This window comes from Uloborus diversus, chromosome 4 (assembly GCF_026930045.1).
Source record: "Uloborus diversus isolate 005 chromosome 4, Udiv.v.3.1, whole genome shotgun sequence".
NCBI lineage: Eukaryota > Metazoa > Arthropoda > Arachnida > Araneae > Uloboridae > Uloborus > Uloborus diversus.
In genome coordinates, this window is record NC_072734.1 from 35,770,602 (window position 1) to 35,791,874 (window position 21,273).

The following is a 21,273-nucleotide window of genomic DNA, read 5'->3' on the forward strand; positions in this document are numbered from 1 at the left end:
ACTCTCCCCTGGCATTTTTCTGAATTTGAAGCTTCAAAAATATAATTTAAGGATAACCTTAAATAATAAAAAGGGGATTCGGGGGATCTAATTCGTAAAGTTTTCAAAATGAAAATCTTAAAATCAAAATCTTTAGTGATGTTAGGGTGGGTTCAGGGATGCTAATCCGGAAAATTTTTTGGGTTGAAGTTCCATTCAATAACGTTCGAAGGCTTTTCATGAGCATCAAAAGGTAACTTCAAAGCTCATCATTTAGAGGGTTCGGAGACTTTTCACACTAAAGTCCCCCGTACCTACCACTATTTGTGGTTTAACCAGTTGGATGGGACCCTGAAAATAGCTTGACTTTTTTATCCAGACCAGAAGTCCAGCAATCCCTGGTCCAGCACCATCAGAGCTATACTTTGTGACCTTAAGCATTTTTAACCTTCCCGCAGTCACCATTAATGAGGATGGTAGATCTTTGACCTACTACAATCGAACCCGGGACCCACCGATCACAACACCATAGCCCCATCGGGTTTCGGAGGATGTTTTCTCGACCGGAAAGCCTACCGGTGGTTCCTAATGGGGCCGCGGCACCGTAGGGAGATAACGGCTGCGGTGCAGTACCAGAGGTGTGTAGCAAGGAAGAAAAAAAATCATTCGGGAATATAGTTATAGTCCTTTTCTGTGATCAAAAAAGGAAAAATTCTGGAGTTTTCGGAGGGGGATATATTCTCACATCCACCCCTGGCAAGGCCATCATTTCGCATTTTCTCGCGGGGAGGGGGGGCTAAAGGGTTCAATGCAGATTGTACTGGAAAAAATCTGTCGCACAGGTTCGAGGGCGCCAAAAACAAAAAAAAGTCACACAAGTTTGAGGGAGCAAAAACGAGAAAGTGCACAGGTTTGAGGGCATGAAGAAAAAAAAATGAATGCGCACAAGTCGAGGGCAGGTAAAATAAAGTGACAAAAAAAATAAGGTTCGAGGGCACATAAAAAAAAAAAGAAAATTAATTTGAATTCTGAAATTTTGAATTCAAATTATGTTTTTTGCAATCACGAACTGAGACAGGACCCTACTCATTGGAGTTATTGCTTCTAGAAACAGCTCCTGTCCCCTCCTCCTGGTCGGTTACGTGTGCATAGTTGTGTGTGTGCGTAGACCTGTGTGTATGCACGTAGGCGTGTGTGAGTGTATGTGTGAAGACGTGTGTGTGTATGTGTGTGAATGTGCGTGTGTGTAGGACATGGACGCCTCCGACCAGGAGAAGCGGATAGCTCAAAACCGGAGCAGTCGCGCCGCGCCGCCAGCAGAGGACGGTGGGTGGTGGTGCTGCAGAGACTTTTGGTCCAAGTTGAAAAAGGCACGGACACCAAAAACAGTCAAATGAGAACAATAAGCAATCGTGATTGCTCAAAAAAAAAACCAGGCTTTTAAATTCCTTCTGTCGAAGATAATGTTTCGTACAGGTCAGCTTTTATTTCTCCAAGGTGTTTTTTTGTGACAACCCCATAATTTCCTCAATACTTGATCAAAGTTCATACAGCATTAATCATTTTTTTTTTTTTTGTCACCGCTTTCTGCGAAAATTCAACAGAAAACTCACATTGTCATGGTTTTTCGAAAAAAATAGGTTGGTTGCTTTTTTTTTAATTAAGCATTTGTTTAATGTAAAGTGCTGCAGGAATGTGGCTCAGGTGGTTCCTGCTAAAAACACGAACCTCGCGAGTCCGATGCCCAACGTGTGTTTCATTGTTTTTGAAAAACTATCTTTCCTCTATTGATCGTGATAAAAAAATTTCCGAGAATATACAAGTCTTAACTCATTACAGGATTCTGAACCAGTCAGAAATGAAATCATTTATTTTAAAATGGCAAATCGCAGAATCATTAATATTTCATAAAGTAAGTTTTTTGGTGCTTCCTTTATACTACAAAAGTACGGCATCATTTCATTTTACACCACTGGCGAAAAATAAACAATTTCCATAGTGAAATTTTTTAAAAAATTACCATAAAAAATTGGATTTTTGAAAAGCCGCTGTCAAGTAGTAATGTTTTGCACTAGTCAGCTAGTTTAAGCAGGGGTGATTGTGAGTTCATCAAAAAATACCTGAAAGTTTCAAAGCGAGACCGGGGGGGGGGGGGGGTAATCTTTGGCCCCTAATTACTTAAGTGCACCTTTGCCATAGTATTAAATAGTTCTGAGCCAAAATAGTGTGTATACATGTGATTAAATTTTTAATGGGTTACAAAGTTACTTTTGAGCTAGTGTTATATAATATATCTTGACATTTATTTGTCCATCTTAAGGGATAGGTGTCCATCTTAAGGCTTTTGCAGGTATATTTGATGAGTATTATATAATTTTAAAAAATTGCGGAGGTAGAGAGATAAAAGCATAGCCAAAAAAACATAATTCCGGTATTTTCGGACATAAAAATACCGGAAATACGTCCGGAAATTCGGGAAAATACCGGAACACAATCACCCCTGTTTAAGTTATAAATAATTTAACACTTTTTGTAATGCTTTATAATTGTTTGTTCAGTTTTTTGATAAAATCCTGTTAGCATTCCTGAACTATAGTTGAGGAAAACCTAAAATGACAGCCTCGTAATGCTGTATTTAGGATCTGAATAGCCTTCACAATGCTGCCAGGTTAGGTTTGCCCCAATATAGGTAATATAGGAAACTTTTTTCTAAAAATCTTTTTTTTTTTTTTTTTTTTTTTTTGAATCAATAAATTGACAACGATACAAAAAATTAAATAAATATTTATTTAGAAATTCACATTATTTTAATGCTTTAGTATTCTCAAAATTGGGAACCCATTGCAAATATCACATAGCAATATCAATAACCACCAATTACAGTTTATTATTATTTTTCTTTTTTGTATAAAATTACAAAAACACAATTTGTTTTTATTTTACCCTAATATTTGGTTTTTTAATACAAGATACGACAGTTTAAAAATATTAATCATTTAAGATGATGTGAAATTGAGAAACATACATCAAAATTAGACTAAAAACTTTTTAAAACAAATTCAGAGGACCTTAGAGTCTATACAAATACATTCTTAGTGTAGGTTATGTAGTAACACAAATTTAAAATCTAAACTTCTAATTTATCAACAAAATTAAAAGTAAAAGTTTTATAGACAAAACATTCACAAAAGTTACAAGCGTATTTATAATAAAATACTCTAATTATAAATTCTTTTACTTATTCACAGTATTTTTGAAATTTGTACTTACAAATGACTAATTGGGATATTTATTGCAGAATCATTTTTTTCTGCAGTCGAGCAACAAAAGAATCGTCAAAATCTTGCACTGAATTACGCGAAGAAAAATGACACAATGTTATTAAAAGTGCAACAATAATCTTTCTATTTTTGCTTACTTTATAGCTTACGTCCATGTCATTTTACTTTTCACAATTAGAAATTGTTATTTATTGAAATCAAGTAAGTTTATGTTCTTATCATACATCTTAAAAAATAAAAAACATAATAATAAAAAAATACCACAATAAAAAGTCAGAAGTATTTTAATGTGCGAAGGTTATTTTTGAGACACCAAGGCCACATAGGAGCAGAGTGCAGGTACATTTGAATCGATTACTGCAGAAAGGGCATAAGTCGCATTTTTTTCAAAACTGAGTTAGCTGTGGTTTTCACATGCTCGTATGTAGAGACATCGAATAGTGTTGCAGGGAAGTCAATCCTAGTACAACAAAACACTTTATTTAGGGGTCACATTTTTCGTTCAGTGCAGAAAGGGCATAAGTCCCCGACTTATGCCGGACTTTCTGCACTAAATGAGAAGGAAGAAATAATGAGACGCAATGGCAAGATCATAGAAGAACTAGATTTTTTGGCGTAGTGAAGTAAAACAAATAACTTTTTTGATCTAACATAATTTCGGTAATGGTAGGTTAGCCAGTTCGGGGGATTAGAGGGGGGGGATTCGAAATCACAGAATTAGAATGAAATTCGTTAATTTTTACGGGGTTTTATTAACATCAGTCTAGGAACTGTGAAATAACTGTATACTTTCAGTAAGCTATACACTGGTCAAAATAAGAACATCACTCTTTTTATCTCAGTTCATTATTATTTTTTTTTTTTTTTTTTGTGCCAGACTTTATTATTTCACTAAAACAAGACTAGAGAAAGAGGAAAATACACTTTGTATTTTCTTAAGATAATGAATTTATGAATACGAACTTCACTAACTATTTTTGTCACTTTGTAATATTTTTTATTATCATAAATCAGTTTGAAACAAATCTGTTTCACTTGATTTACATTTTCATCACAGTAAACTAGTCGTTCAGGATATTTATTGCAGAAAGGGCATAAATTCAAATTGAAAATTTTTTTTTAAATTAATTTCAGTGACGCAATGAAACGCAATTTAAGGTGAGGTAAGGATCCTACTTGTAAAAAGATTAGTCATAAAAATTTTCGTAGAATTTAGTTTATTTCTGAATGAAATAATAACTTTTTATTGATTCCTGAAAAGTTGCATTAGTTGGACTTATGCCCTTTCTGAAATAATAGATTCATTTGTCTTAGATCCAAAGTTTGAGATAGCACAGCTGCCAACGTTGAAAGCTGGAAATTTGGGAGACTTATGCATAAAATTCAGGATATTCTGCACAAAAACTTAAATTAACACCAAAAAATTAAGTGTAAGAAGTATTTTTTAAACCATAAGTAAGGATTTCTTAAATTAAGCCTGTATAGGACCAGAAATTTGGAAACTGAAATTACAATTATTAAAAAAACTACAACTTTTAGTTCTAAAAAAATTCCTTCAAAATAAGCATAAGTTTGTGTTTTCTTATGGGTGATAATAAACATTCCTTGCAACAGGTAAAATTTCAGGAAGTTCAGAGAAAAATTGGGAGCATTTTGCATCATTGCTGAAGAAATAAAAATTTTAAAAGGAAGGGAAACAAAATAAACTTCTTTAGGAGGCAGGTATTCACTCTTTTAGAGGGTTCAGAAAAAGGCATCCAAATTTGAGAACCTTCTGGAGGAATTGGGGAAGAGTTGGCAGCTATAAGATTGTCCAAATATATATATATGTATTTTTTTAAGAGGGAGGGGGGCTTTGTACAGGCCAGTGGTTCAAACACAGATTTACAAAATATTTACTGACCAATTATTTACTTTTTAAAATAATCATAATAGTAAAGTTACTTAAATAAACTTAATATGACATTGAAGCAAAGTGCTGTTCAACAAACTTATGTAACAATGGTACTAATATTTCTACTATATAAATTTAAATGAAATGCAAAAAGCTACCTTGGCTACATTTATTTTGTAAAGCACATTACATTTAAAATATGCATTTGAAATGAAATTTTCACTCATTTTCAGACCTCCAAAGAGGCACAACATACAAATATAATTAATATCACCATCTCATTTTAAAATTAAGATACATCTTCTTTTTTTTCTATTTTGTCAGAGAAATAGTTCATACTATCTTAAATCAACAATCAAACTCATTACAAATATGTATTAGACTGTGAATTATTAACATATGCCAGAAACTTCTCGTAATTGATTACCCATACATTTACATAAGTTTTTTTTTTTTTTTTTTTTTTTGTACACAATAGAACACAGTCAAACTTCATTATCGGGACACTCAAAATTTACATCACCTTTTCAAAGTCCCGAACTTATGCCACACAATTTCAGTGTTAAGTGGTTCGGGGTTTCACGATAGTGTTTTTGGTGCAACTCTAGTTATGATGACACTTTGAGCTGCATAGACTAGATCAAACTTTTCTTTGCAATTGAAATATTTTTAGAAAAATAATGAAAACATCTGCAAAAGTTTATTTTAGGAATTTTTGACTCTGATAAAAGATTTGACCACACATGACACCTCAAGAATGGCAGGAGGGGGTAAGGGAAGAGATAAGTGCTGAAAACTACAGGTTTCAGACTTTGACAAGAGGGAGACTAGTAAGGAATTCAAATCAGCTGGATTTTAATACTAGACTATTGAATCAGCAAGAGAAGAGAAAGACCATAGCTACCCTAAGCTCCTACCCACAGCTCCTCACATGAGTGAAAAAGAGATAAGAGCCCCTTATTAGGAACACACAACTTTAAAGTGCATAAAAGAATTAGAAAGCATTTTTTCACTTTTGAAAAGGTGGGGTTAATGTGTCAAAATCTAATCAAATTGTGGACAAAAGTAAATAGTACTTGTTTTCTTTCTTGCTGATGATTACAGGGAAAACCTTTTTTTATTCACTTAATAATCAACTTTGTGGAAAGGAAGAGTATTAAAAATGTTATTCAAAAGTAAAGCAAACCCTTACTGCAAAGTATTTTAGAATTGGGGAAAAAAAAAAAACCTAAATAAACAAATAAGTATTTTTTTTTCTTATCATTTTAGTTTTATCCACCAATAATTCAAACTTACATTAGTCGAATCTAATCAAAAGCATCAAAACTATTAGTTCCTTTATTAAATCTGTAATTTTATTATAAACCCATGTTTAATTATAAATTTTTAAACTATTCCGGTTATGACGTTGCTCCGGTTATGACGGCACTTTGTCGACAGTCCCAAAGGTGACAATAACAAGGTTCGACTGTATTTGTATCATTCTATTTTATGAACTCAATTATATTGGAACAAGTGTTCTATTTTTGTACTCATCACATATGATCAGAGAATCAAACGTTTAAAATTTTAATTCTTGTAATTCTGATAGTCAATGATTAATTATAAAAAAAAAAAAAAAAAAAACTTACAGAGCATCACACTAAGCAAGCAAATGTTATATGATAAGACATTTCATTTTATCACATCAAAGTAGAAACTATTAGTTCCTCTCACACAAGCTGCATAGTTAGTTGGTTTAAAGTTGCAAATAAAATATTTCAAAGTTTTCAAATTATGGTCCAATTACTTTGGATAATCAAGGTTCTACTGTACTTATAGTGGAACAATAAGAGTTATTTAGCGGAAAGGTCAATAGGAAAGACAATCTTTCAATTACAAAATAAGAATGCAAAAAAAAAAAAAAAAATCGGTAAAGCAACACATATTTTGACATAACATAAAGTATATGATTATAAAAAATGGCTCTCTAAAAATTAGTGATTCTCTGAAGAATTTCAAACACCTAATATCCTTCAAATCAAGTGTATGAACTATGTTTTTCTACATAAGGAATACTATTATGAATCAGTAACTTTTGCCTAGTCAAATTTTTGTTTTTTAAATGTTTTAAACAAATTCTTATTTCATTCTTTACTTCCAGTTTTTTATATATTTTTTAATGAATCAATATGCATATACAGTAGAGTTTCGAAAGTTCAAGGTTCCGCTTAATGCAAGGTGCTTCATTTATATTTTAAGTTACATTGAGTAAAAGTAACATTAAGTTGAACAATTGATTTTCATTAAAATCTGAAAATAGAAATTGTTTACTGTTGTAAAAGCTTATTAATTACGTACAGTAAATAATAAAAAAAAACATCGAGAGGTTTGTTTCAACTACTCCCTAAGTGACACACAATATTCAATGACTAAAATAAATAAATTAAGAGATACCTTGGAGATAATAACTTGATGCATAAAATTGACATTGATTTGCCACAAAGCATATGTTAACATCCCTTTTGGAGTATTCGATTGTAATCAAAAAAGGAGGTGCAAAGCTTGACGTCGCATAAACGGAGAAATTGAAGCCTTCCTAAAACTAACCATTTTTATGTAATACAAGATACAAGAAACTCAAGAACACATATTGATACAGATGTCGTGACAAAATTCATCGAAATGGATTCGTGGCCAGTCAAAATGCCTGCTTTGCACACATAAATACGTACAGGTATAGAGAAAAGAATAAGTTAATTTCGTTTAGACGCAATTAGAAGAAAACTTGCGCTGAAGTTTGAATGTTAAAATTTTCGTGAAGACAATAGTTCCTCTTCTTTATTCAAGACAGTAAAAAGTGCTCCTCCTTATGTCTTCAAAGTAGTGTAAATTTTAAATATGGAAGAAATTTCCGGATAATCCAAGTTTTCACTAATATGAGGTGAGCTCAGCTCCAATTACCTCAGATTTTCGGGACTCCACTGTACTGCAATATTTATTAAAAAAGAAATAAAATTTAAATTAACTACTATGCATTCAACTTTTAAAAGATTTATGAAAATAAGAATAAATTTTAATGATTTGCATTTTAAGTTTAACAAACATTGAAAATGAAAATAAAATAACTTTTTTAGTAAAATATTGCTAGAATTATTTTTAATAAAATTATGGTGATCAATTTTAACATCAGCATGACTGTTGTAACTTAAGAAACAAACTTAAGACTGTAAGAATTTAAGTTAAGGTTCTTTTAAGGCTGATAAAACTTAAATTTACATTATGCATTTTTACATCATGCATTATTTCGGCAAACTCAAAAACATCTTCTGGGCATTCACTTTGTCCAGGTCTTAGAATCTACACTATTAATCATATTAGACTAAGACTGAATAAATCTGGAATGATTTCTATTGAACAATTGTAGATTGCCTTAACAAATTTGTAATGAAAATTACAACAATTTTTCTTAGATACCTGGAACATTCTTGTAGGAGTGAGGGGAGAGAGGTGAATCCTGACAGTTATATTCTGATCGATTTAAGAAGGTATTTTTTGTAACTCAAAAACAGGTGTGGACTTTTCAGAGCAAATTTATGCCACAACATATTTTTTAAAGAAAACTACAGTAGAAGCAATTGTATTTCTTTGTAACTTATGTGAAATATGTTAAAACCTCGAACAAGGTGTATACAGGCCACTCTACTGTAAGAAATGAGAATATTATATTAACCGATTTACAATGAAGAGAACTTTAATTTTGAGATCGCAAATGCTCTCAATCTAAGGTTTCATAAATCAAAATATGTACAGAAAATAGTGCAATGGTTATTCAAAAAATAAAAGATATTACAATCATAAAAATCATTTTATAGTTTCTCAAAGTAAATCATAAACTTTATTTTATAAATGCAATAACTTTCCTTACAAGGGTAATGCCCAGTAATTACCCAGGCATTAAATATTATATATTTATAATTTGGGTCATGTGATCAATAAATGAACAATCATTACTTAACAGAGCAGAGGTACCTTCTCAATAAGGTTTTTTGATCATTGATAATGCAATAATTCAGTTTCTATTTCATTGTGCGAAAAAATGTAATGCCCTTATGGAAACCTTTTGCTATAAAACTGAGATGGATGCAGATAACCTAAACACAGAATGTGGGCATAAAAAGTGCACTGAACAGAAGGATGTCTCTAAGATTTTTAACAGGGATGAGGAATGAGTAATAAAATCAATAAAAGTAAAAATGTAATCTACATTTAATAGATAGTGCAGAAAAATTGATGCTAAGCAAGATTATAATTCAATTTAAAAGAAAAATTTAATACATCAAAAATAATTATTTTTATATGGCCTGTATACACCCTGTAGACCTGAACTATGAGAATCGTATAACACTTCAAATTACTGGAAGTATCAGTCATCCATTAAAAAAAAGTTTAAAACATGAAGCAAAAACATTGTTAATACTGGAGAATTTAGACCTTGTAATGTACAAACTTAAAACATACAAAAGACAGTTAAAAATTATTTTGCTTTTGTTGGGCGCATAAGTAGCACTGTGGACGAAAGTATGGATGTGGGGGTAACCCCAATCCTGTACATGCGCATCATTTTCAAATTCTGCATAGTCAAAACTTTAAACTGCTGCATAGTTCAATAGGAATATACACAATGCATAGAAACAACTTTGGCATCACCACTTTAGTGATTGCAGGTATTTTACTTTTGACTGTAAAAGTTCCCTGATTTCTTTCACAGAAGTTTGATAGCTGTTATTTACTTTAGCAAGCACTTGATGCACTACATCTTCTTCAGTCTGGGGTGAAAGAGAAAAAGCACAAAATTAGGGAAATTAAAATTTTATGGTAAGATGGCGTCTGAATAGGTCATTCCATATCAAACCAACTATTTAACACATAGAATTTATGCATAATTTTCTAAAAAACTAACACTTTTGGCAAATGAGATAAAGCATATTTTTAAACCAGCTTTAAAATGTTATAACTTCAGCTCTGTGGGGGCTATAAAATCATGTAATTCAAGGAATTTCCATGCATCATTTTGTTAATCCAATGAGTTCTAAGCACCTCGGAAATTGTATCCAACCTAACCCTGAGGAATTTTCAAGGTGTCACAGGAGTCGGTAATCCTGCATGAATGTACCAAATTAACAATATATTTTCTAGACAGTTACATTACGTTATATTTAGTTTATAATTTTATTAAAAAACTTAAGTTCTAAAATGATAATATATAAACATAATGCATTAGATTCTTCAAATATTTCTAACTTTGAAACTTATAACAATAGTGATGTTATTGATATGCACAAGGGCAGATATGCGACTGATAAGCATCCTTAAGTAATTTGTTTCAAAATTATATTTTATTTAACATTTATAGATACGATATTTCAGTTCTTAAAATAGATGCATTAATCTGTCAACATATTTTAACTTTTTTTGCAATTTTTTTTTAGTTCATTAGTAGCACATCCACCTTAAATCTACATTCTAAATGTTTGTTCTAAATAATTAAAATCCAAAACTTTGTTCCAGATTAGTTGATTAATGTAAAACAATTTCTAGATTAATACTTTAACAGACTAATATTTAATCATATCAGTTGGTTATTATTAACGCGAAATTAATTGTAGAGCAGCCTTTAATATTCCAAATAATGCTTTACATTATTTATTCTAATCAAACTTAGAAACACATGCTTTTCTGGTACTACCAGTGCAAAGCAAAAGTAAAATCTTAATTGGTGATATGCATTCCTTTTAAAAAACACAGAAGCTGAAAATGTTGGAAAAAAAAAAAAAAACTAAGAGTAGTAAATTATATAGAGAATTACAATATGTTATATGCATTTAATTCTGAAACTCAACATACAGAGTAGGCGAAGCTTCGGTATTCAGCGCTTTGGTCAAATCGCGCTTTGTGCCATCTCAAGTTTCAAGGAAAATGCAACAAAAGACAAGTTACACTAACCTGGTGTACCACTTTTTCTTTTTCATTTTTAGAACCACGAAAGAACAGGAGTGAGAACAATATATAAAAAAAAATAAAAAAGAAAAAAAAATAAATAAGAAATATAAAAAGGGGAGCGGAGATTTTAAATTTGTCCATCCCCTTAATACTAAATTTCATAAATATTTACTACAGATTGCCCCAGTACCAGTGGTAGAACTTTCAGAGGAAAAGGGATAGAGAAATTATTCCCAAGACTAAACTGCCAGATTAAACATAAAGGAATCTAATTTTTGTATGATCTTTGTCCCCTTCTCTCGCTTGTTTTAGTTTCTGCAATGCAAGCACATCACTTCCAACTATAGAATAATTTGATTTCTGAAAAAATGCCAGGTTCCCAAAATTTAGGTTTTACAACTAAGCTGTCTTAATATATATGATCACTATAGAATAGAGAGAGAAAGCGCTATTTTGAACACTTTTAAAAAAAGAAAAAAAAAGGGAAATCATCTGAATGGTGAGAGATTCTTAACCCTGACAGAAATAAAAAATAAGAAGGCAGCAAAAGCTACTCAGGTCAAGTTAAAAGTAACGTCATCAGGAACTTGAGAAATTTTTTTATGATTAATTTACTGTCTGTATTTAGTTGTTGCAAAGTTTAACAATAAATACTTTGCAAACTTCAAAAATGTGTGGGAAGTTTAATGTATGACAGTAGAAAATTTGTATGTACAAACAGTTTATCATTATTTGTCATAAAATTACAAAAAAATAATAAATAAAATAAATAAATAAAAAATGAAAATAAATTACCTGTACACAATTTTCACTATTTTTCAGTGACATAATGCCAAGTGATGTGCCTGTTAATACAGTGTCAAAATCATTGAGCAAATTTAGTAAACTATTGCCAGTAGTCTCCAGATCACTAATTAGATTCGTTAACTCTTGAAATGTTTCAAGCTGAAAAATATCAAAACATTTGTAACTAATAAACACAAACCAAATTCTTTGTTGCAGATTAAAAAACTTAACACAACAGTAACATTTCATGCCAAGTCAGTTTAACTTTCAAATTTAGTATTATTGCGTCAGTTTTATATATTTAAAACATAAATAAATAAATTTAAAAAAAAAAACCATCTTGTAAAACACTAATTCAGGACAACAGCAATGAAAAATATTTTTACAGAAAGATGAAAATTGTGATTTCTGTTAAGTTTCTACATTTATTAAACTGCAAACCTTTATATACCATTTTCTCTTTCTTGTGTTAGGTTCTTATAGCAAATTTTAAAGCCAAAATGTAATAATTTTTTGAAAAAAATAAATACACTAAACTATGACCAAATATAGTGACAAATATAAATATTATCCAAATAATATCCCAGTCTTCAGAGTTATTACCGAGTAACCAAGGACAACTAACAGAGCATCGATCATATTGATCAATATTGAACTTTTGATCCAAAGACAAATACAAGCCAAGTTTATAACCATTTAAATTCACAAAACTTGTACCATCAAAATCAGCTTCTTCAGAAAAAGAATGTAACAAAACAGCACCTGATAAACACAGCAGTGATAAATACTCTGAATGCAAACTTGAGCCTATTCAGCTTTCATTGATTAAATTGCAATAGACAATAAATGTGCAAGTTCAATTTATAGAGCCATATTTCAAAATTGAAAAGATTCACAAGAAGTTGACATATATTATGACAAAAGTAGTTTTGTTTTGGGAAAAAATGGGTTATTGTTGAAATTAGAATTTAAATTTAGAAAGGCAATAATATTCAGGTGTAATTGTGATTTGTGAGTTCATAAAAAATTACCTGAAAGTTTCAAAGAGCAAAATGGGGCGAGGGGGGGGGGGGGTAGGAAATAATTTTTAAAACTAAGACCCCTATTACTTGAATATACATATGTACAACAATAACTTTTGCTATGCATACAATTCATAAAATAGTTTATTAAGTCAAAATATTCTGCATAGAAATACCATGCCCAGTGCCTGTTGATAACCAGCAACAGGCACTGGGCCTAGCTAGGCTGGTACTGGTCAATTTATTAGATCCAAATGAAGATGAATGACCCTCCTTAAGCTAACTACCCCTTTGCTGATTAAAGCCTCTTTCAGTAAGCTCCAAGTACCCACAACCTTAATAAAGTAGTAATTTTGAACATTTGAGAAAAAGGGAAAAATTGGAGATATAGGGAGGTAAAAGCATAAAAATGAACACTACTGGATTTCAAGTGAATAATCATAACACAACCACCCTTGTTATACTTTATTTATTTTAGCAGACATAAAAAAATGATGTACTTATAAATAAAATTATATAAATTAACTTTATATTTAAAATACAAACTTTAAGTTAATTTGTTAGGTGCTCAACTGCTGAAATTTAAATTTTTTTTTTTAAAAAATCTGTTATGACCAAAAATTAGGTAAAGATAATCATTCAAAATTGCAAAAATAAATAAGCAAATAATTAAACAAGACCAAGGTAATAAATTCTTTAACTCTTTAGTTATTAAAATAAAAAATAAAATAAGCTAATCTGGTGTAGCAGTGTCAAAATAACTACTAATTGCCAAAAATATAAAAATATTTACAAAATGCAAAAGGATTGAAATCTCAAACAAGGGAAGCAAATTTTCGCGAATTAAGTTTAATGTTGTCATGTTTCCCATAACATAAACTTATATTTTACTGAAATTAAACATAAAATATGCTAATCTACGGTAGCAAATATGAAAATAACATCCGATTAGTGAATATATTTAAATATTTGCAAGATGCAAAAAGATTGAAATTTCAAACATGAGAAGCAATTTTTCGCAAAGTCCGAGTTCGTTCGACGTGGCATGTTTCCCATGAAATAAATTTATGTGTTTTTTTATTAAAATTAAACAAAAAATATACTAATCTAAGGTAGCATATGCGAAACTAACATTTGATTAGCCAAAATATTTAAATATTTGCAGGAAGCAAAAAGATTGAAATTTCAAACACAAGAGCAATTTTCCGCGAAACCCGAGTAAGTTCAATGTTGTCATGGTTTCCAAATTAATTTCTTTGTTAATTAATGAAATTAAACAAAAAATAAACTAATCTAAGGTACCATATGTCAAAATATCTTTCGGTTGTAAAAAAACATCAAAATATTTACAAGATGCAAAAGGATTGAAATCCCAAACACGGAAGCAATTTTTCGCGATGTTGCATACTGAACACATGTTCAGAAAATTGCATTGCTGAAATACTTTTTTAAAACTTCTAAGCACAATTCGTTGATTTTTGAGAGAATTTAAGCACTAAGAAACGTTTTCAAGGTTTTAAAACTTTTTCAATGTTTTCAAGCTCTTGAAAATGAACTTTTTTTTTCAAGCACTTTTCAAGGTTTTTCAAAGGCGTACAAACCCTATGTATTTATCTTTTTTTTAAATTATACAAAGTTAAAAAGTAAAAAATATAATGGCAAGAATTAAAGAAACAGATTTTATTACATGAGGAGGCAGCCCATTTTGTAACAAGTGCAATGGTTGATATAAAGATTGAGAAGAGAATGCAGGCACATCATAATACTTATTTTATCAGAGTAGCACTAAATCCTGTACATACCTTCATTTTCAATAGTTCATAAAAAATCATTCAGCATAAAATGAACAATTAATGCTAGAGAAATTATTAAATTTTCTTTTACTTACTGTGACTTGTGGAATATTTTCTTTCTTCTTTTTTCCTTTCCTCATTATTGAACTTCTGACTGGTTTTAGGATAGCATGACAAATGCTAACCAAAATAGAACCTAAGCCTAAAGTCTGAAAGTGGAATAAAAGCAGTGAAGTTTAGGTGAATTAAAACATAATGCAAACTAAAACTATCAAAAGAGAAATTTTATTGATAAATTTTATGAATGGCGATTTTTGTTAAATATTTAATCAGTAAAATGAAATAAGATCTTTTATTGCATTAAAACAGATGAAAAACTGCCTTGAATTAGAATTAGAAAAAAAACATTATCTGTGTAAAAAATACCACAAATAAAAAAAAAAGATAAAACTTAATAAATTAAAATTCAACACAAAAGTGAAGAAATCTAGTCTAGTCACTTTCTTTCGAGCATAAAGAGGCATTGAGAAGCAAAGGGATGTGAATGCACTAATTAAAGTTTCGTATAAATCATGTTTACAGTTCAGATCCTTGGTAGGCTTTCATTAAAAAAAATTTTCCTTAATCATTCTGTACAGCAGCACCTACTAGGTCTATTAGTACTATTTCTTGCCCCAAAGCAGAGAAGAGGTTCTAATATCATTTGCATTGGTTTTCACCAGATTTTTAATTTTGTCACTTACAAGGCTGTATCCAGAATTTTTTTTTGGGAGGGGGCCCAGTTTCGCACATTGCCCTAACACACACACATACATATGTTGTTGTTGTCATGTGCCAGCTAGGCTGGCAATTTGAGGAGCGCTGCTTCACTTTTCCAACTGTACTGTAATTTGGCATGAAGTCCGACTTCTACAAGTAAACACCTGCCATAAGGACCCATTTAGGGCGTAGGCAACCATTCACAGCACAACACATTCACACGAAGAAAGGACAAAGAAAGGAGAGAAAGTACATCCATGCCCGAGCCGGGATTCAAACCGGGACCTTCCTGTCGCAGTCAGACTTCTCTGACCACTAGACAAGGCAAGCGGCACACACATACATATATATTTTTATATAGACACAAACACGCATAAAAATATTTAACCTAGATGATTTTGCCTCGTTTTTTTGAGCAATCACGATTGCTTATTGTTCTCACTTGACCGTCCTTGATGTTCCGGTTCCTTTTTCAGCTTGGACCAGTCCTGCAGCACCACCGTCCACCGGCGGCGGAGCGGCTGGTCCTGAGCACTGCCCCCGGAATCCACTTTTGCTGGGCAGTGGCGTCCATATCCTACACACACATGCCTGCCCACAGACACAAACACATGCCTACATACACACACACACACGGACGCCTGCACACACACACGAACGCCTACACACACACACGAACGCCTACACACACACGAACGCCTACACACACACGAACGCCTACACACACACGAACACCAACACGCACACGCACGTACACAACACTCACTCACACACATGCATACATACACTTACGCACCCACACACGCTCGTGATTGCGAAAAACATAATTTGAATTCAAGATGCCAAAAATTCAAATTAATTTTTTTTTTTCCACTGTTGTTATTTTTATCATTATTTCTTTTTTTTCCCACCTTGTAGTGGTAAGCATAAGAGGAGAGTGGCCCTTTAAGTGGGATGTAAAACATCCATAATTTCAGGAGGTCCTGGATTTTACCCCCCGGGGAAAATTATTTAAAAATAGATACAAAAAACTTTATTTTGAGACCTTATATGCGGTAATGGAGAAGAATAGGCATTAGAATAGGAATTAATAAATGAAATAGGAATTAAGAAAAATAAACAAACAAAACCTTTTAAAAGTTCTTTTGTAATGAAAATTGCTTGTTTGACAAATCGTTGACATTAATCAACAGAGGAAAAACAATGGAGAAAAGAGAAGCACATTTTTTGTGTAGTTTGTGATCATCCCCCCCCCCCTTTCATCAAATGCCCTATAGTAAAAATTGTACAAAATAGTTTAAAAGAAATGGTGTAGAGATTCAGAAAATAAGAACGAAAGAGTGATATTCTGGCAATTAAGACAATTCATACTTTATTTTCTTGATAAGAGACAAAATTGATGTACTTTTTAAAGAATTTCAAAAACTTGAATATTTTTTAAAGACGCTAGAACAGTTGAAATTATTTAAAGCATTTTATTTGGCCTTTCAGAAGCTGTTTGCAGTCTTACAAAATGATTATAACTTTGTAAGACACACCTCTTTTAAGTCAAAAATAAATGTAACGAAATATTTCTCAAAAAAAAAAAAATTGCAATCACAAGTAATGCAGAAAATTAAACAGAGTAGAGTTATATTTTTTCTCCTGCTTAAGATATTAACAGTATGCATTAGATGTAAGATAAAAACAAGCAATAACAAAAGAACTTCGAAAATACTGAATTCAGAATTAAATAAATGGCAAGACATGGAACATATCAGTCACAAAAATTTATCTTGAAAAATATAATATGAAAATAAGAGAATCATGATTTTTGCATTTTTTATGCAAGATGTATCAAGATCAAGGAGCTGAATTTGGCACATCTTCGTAACCAAATACTAGCCTAATCGCAAACTAAGGGCTCCGCCCTTGGGGAGTCCCCAGCTCCAAATTGGTGCAGTGTAAGTTTTATAAGAGTTTTAGGGGAGGACGGCAAGTCTATCAAACTGACAATGGGGGGGGGGGCTGCCTTGGCCCTGGATGACCCAGAATTGAATTAGGAAAGAGAACAGGAAGTCCTAATAAGTCTAAAGTTCTTTGCAGCTAATGAGAACTAGAATTGCTTTTTCTGTATAACTTCAAAATTTCACTCGTTTAATAGATAAGAAATTAAGAACAAAAAACTTAGTTATTTTCCTTTTCTGACATTCAAAAGAAAAAAAAAACTTTCTTCTGTTTTACGGTACAAAATATTTTGGGTTTCGGGGGGGGGGGGGGGGCGTCCCTCCCTCTGGATATGGCCCTGGTTACTTACATCCCATTGCTTCTCACTGCCTAAAAGCCTAAAATGAATTTCAGTGAATTTTTTTCCTCATTCAACAGTATATACAAGACAGGGCAAAGCGAAGTAGGGTATTAAACTGAATAATGTGCTTTCTCTATGAATCTCTGTTCACCAGAATACTTGACTTCATTAAAATTAACACCAAATAGAGTCACAGCGGAGCGGAGCCAAGTGAAGCTAGTAAAAGATAAAAGTTTAGCAAGAGATTCAATTCACAAAAGTAACTAATATAGAGCTAGAAGAGGGCTTGTTGAAAGGAACTTACATATCTGTCAAATGTAAACTTTAGTCCAGCAATGGATTTTAAATGACTTTTAAAGAGAAGAAAGCTGGCTCGGAAACCAGAAGATTTGAGGGAGGGATTTTTTCATTGAAAGTGCATTTTAATCTTGTAATAGAGTTATATTTTGAGCAAACTTTAAAAAAAGAGGTAGTTTAACCCCTTGAGGACCAGCGCATGGAAAACGAAGCGCAGCTACGAAACCGAACGTTCCGAAATGGAACGCCGCCATCGGCCTGAGCATTTACAGCAGTTAAGCATAACTGAACAAAAATATTCATATAAAATCAGCATTTCAAAATAATGACTTGAAATTTTAAATCTGCTTAAACAATGTACTACTGATTACTAATTATTAATATAAAGACTATTACATTATTAGAAGGGAGTGAAATAAGTAGAATACTAAAACTTTAACTATGTGCACAAAGTTAAATAATATGTGCACAAAAACAAAGTTAGAGTTAGACATCGTGAGTGTGCAATCAAAGAAAAAGAAATGTAGCAAAAAAATATGTTCCTTATGTAATTTTAATTAAAACAACTTAGGTCAACGTATTTCAACTAGTTAAATTCCCACGCAACAAGTCTCAAAATTGCTTCATAATTCTCTCGAAAACATTCCCTTTCATTCACTTCGCTAACCACTTTTATTGCAATGTTCCAGTCTCCAAATAAAAAAGAATAAATAAAGAAGAACAATATCAGAAAGGATTCAAAAATAATCATAAACTTCAGTGCCGCTTGAAATCCTTCCTGTACTCACATCGAACGGGGAATCCCACAAGTCTGGAACACATACCCAAAAATATTTTAACCTACCTCCCCTCCCCCATAATTTATTCAGCTAGATGTATATCTCTTTCAATTACTCGTAACAAAAAAAGAGAAGCAAAGATATAAACAAGAGCAATTGAGACCTCATAAATCGTATGCGCAGAGCAGTGATTCACTGTTGTTTACATTAAAAAAAAATCTATCCCATTGAGAGGTCCAAATAAGAAACTAAAGCGTGTACATGAAGGTCAAATACCATGTGACTCGAATATGATCAAAGTTATAGCCATTTAGCGCCATCTATTATCGTTTAAATATTCAATTCAATCGTTCCATTTCGAGAAAGCGTATATGTGACGCTGGGACGTCAGCGTTGATCAGAGCGCGTAGCGGATACATGCCGCTGGGCTGATAAGAGAGGAATTGTTGTGTAGCGTCCGTGTGACGCTGGGTGCGATCGGGTTAAGGCTTTGCAAATTTTGGTTTGCATTATAACTACTGAAAACAGCAAATTCTTAGTGGAAGGAAATAAAAATTGTAGAAAAAACCAAATGTACCATTAAATGAGAAAAAAGAGTTTGTCTCTTGGTCAGAAGACCACTGTGGTGGAAGGGGGGGGGAGAGAGAAGAATTCACAGGTATGCATTTATAACTATGTGATGCACAATTATAGTAAATAACAATTGCTATGCAGTTACAACAAAATGAACTATCTTTGCATTAACATCAAGAATACATGCATCAAATATTGGCTTATTGGTTTGCATTAGAAAAACTGAAATCACCTCAACACAATTAGCAAAATCTTCTAGATGGCTTTTGATTTGTACTGGACTCGGATTTTCATTTTTTAATCTGTCTTGAATTGTTTTTGAGAAAGCTGAAACAAAATGAATACACAAAAGAATTATTTCATATTTAATTTTTAATGTATTTATCGAAATAATTACGAAAATACTACCTTGAAATTGATTCTTTACATCATTAATAATTTCAAAATCAGTTTTTCCTTCTGAAGAATCTATGAAAAATTAATCTCATTAATTTAGAAAAAAACCCGGATACATATAATTCTTATATATTTTAAAATTTAAGTTTTGAATAATTTGATTTTTTTTTTTTTTTTTTGAAACTCATGTATTAAATTCCTTTTACTATTATTTAATTTCAATAAAAATAGCTTGTGCTATAAATTTTTCATGCATAAAAAGAAAAAAAAAAGGAAATAACATTTTAATGGCCTGAATTCAAATTTATATTTTGACTGTGAAACCAAATAAAATAGAATTTGTTGTAAGAAAAATAAATAATAATAAAACTAAAACAACAATAAAAACCATTAAATAAGCTTTGCAGGTTTCATCACATATTCTCTGTTTGTCCATAAATAAAAAAATATATAAAAAAAATCTGCATCATAATAGTTTTAAAAAAATCAATAAAAATGAACTGAGGAGAGAAAAATGAATGCAAAGAAGCTCCTCAGAAGCAATTTATCTAAAAAACATGGTGTAGAAAAATTGCTAAAATTCAATAGAAGTGTGAGACACTCAATCGTTAATAATACAAGAAATATTTTGAACATGATTTTAAACTTTTAATAGGGAATTCCAAAATGAAGAAATTGGAAATTTGTTTTGAAAATTCCAGTACTTAAAGAGCTGATGTGTGCATCACATGACTTCCTTTTACTCCAATTTAATGTCATTTTCTCATTATTGGCAGTTTTAATGTGATTCAATAGTTTACTCTCTAAATATCAACAACAATGGCCAAATTAAAACCAGATTTAAAAAAAAAAATTTAAAAAATCGCCAAATTTGTCCTCAAGTCCGTGACCAAAAGAATTGCGATATATTGCCAAGTGTCCGCCAAATTATAACACCACTTGAGTTTACATTGAAATTAACAATGATTGTCCCCAAAAGGGGCAAAAGACCCCCTTTAAAGCATCTGAATGCAACCAAAAAGGGAGGTGCACAACTAGACCCCACTAGGAGTCTACGTACCAAAATTTAACTTTCTAGGACATTCCATTATTGCAACACACATACACATATACATACCTACATACAGACGTCACGAGAAAACTCGTTGTAATTAAATAGGGGATCATAAAAATGGATATTTCGGGTGTCTGTACGTTCCTAGGCATATATCCACGTGTGGTCGGGTTGAAAAAAAAAACTCAACATTCATTCGGGGGTGAGTAAAATGGAAATTAAGCTCAATTTCAGAGTGAACATTTTTTTGCAAATACAATACTTCCTTTTTTGTAAAAGGAAGTAAAACAATGTACCTTACAATGAAACTTGCATTGCAGGTTTCAAATAGGAAATTTACAAAAAAAAAGCATGCAATTTGCTTAACATTTTAGGATATTTTTAGGACAAT

General features: G+C 31.6%; 1 protein-coding gene across 1 annotated transcript in view; it reads right to left on the reverse strand.

The window, feature by feature from the left end:
- Positions 1-9,601: 9,601 nt before the first annotated feature.
- Positions 9,602-21,273, reverse strand: part of LOC129220323 (N-alpha-acetyltransferase 25, NatB auxiliary subunit-like) — a 72,646-nt gene continuing 60,974 nt past the window's right edge. Inside the window, 5 exon segments of the mRNA XM_054854722.1 lie at positions 9,602-9,962; positions 11,932-12,081; positions 14,833-14,946; positions 19,665-19,759; positions 19,841-19,900. Coding sequence (XP_054710697.1) covers positions 9,840-9,962; positions 11,932-12,081; positions 14,833-14,946; positions 19,665-19,759; positions 19,841-19,900 — 542 coding nt within the window. The 3' untranslated portion in view covers positions 9,602-9,839.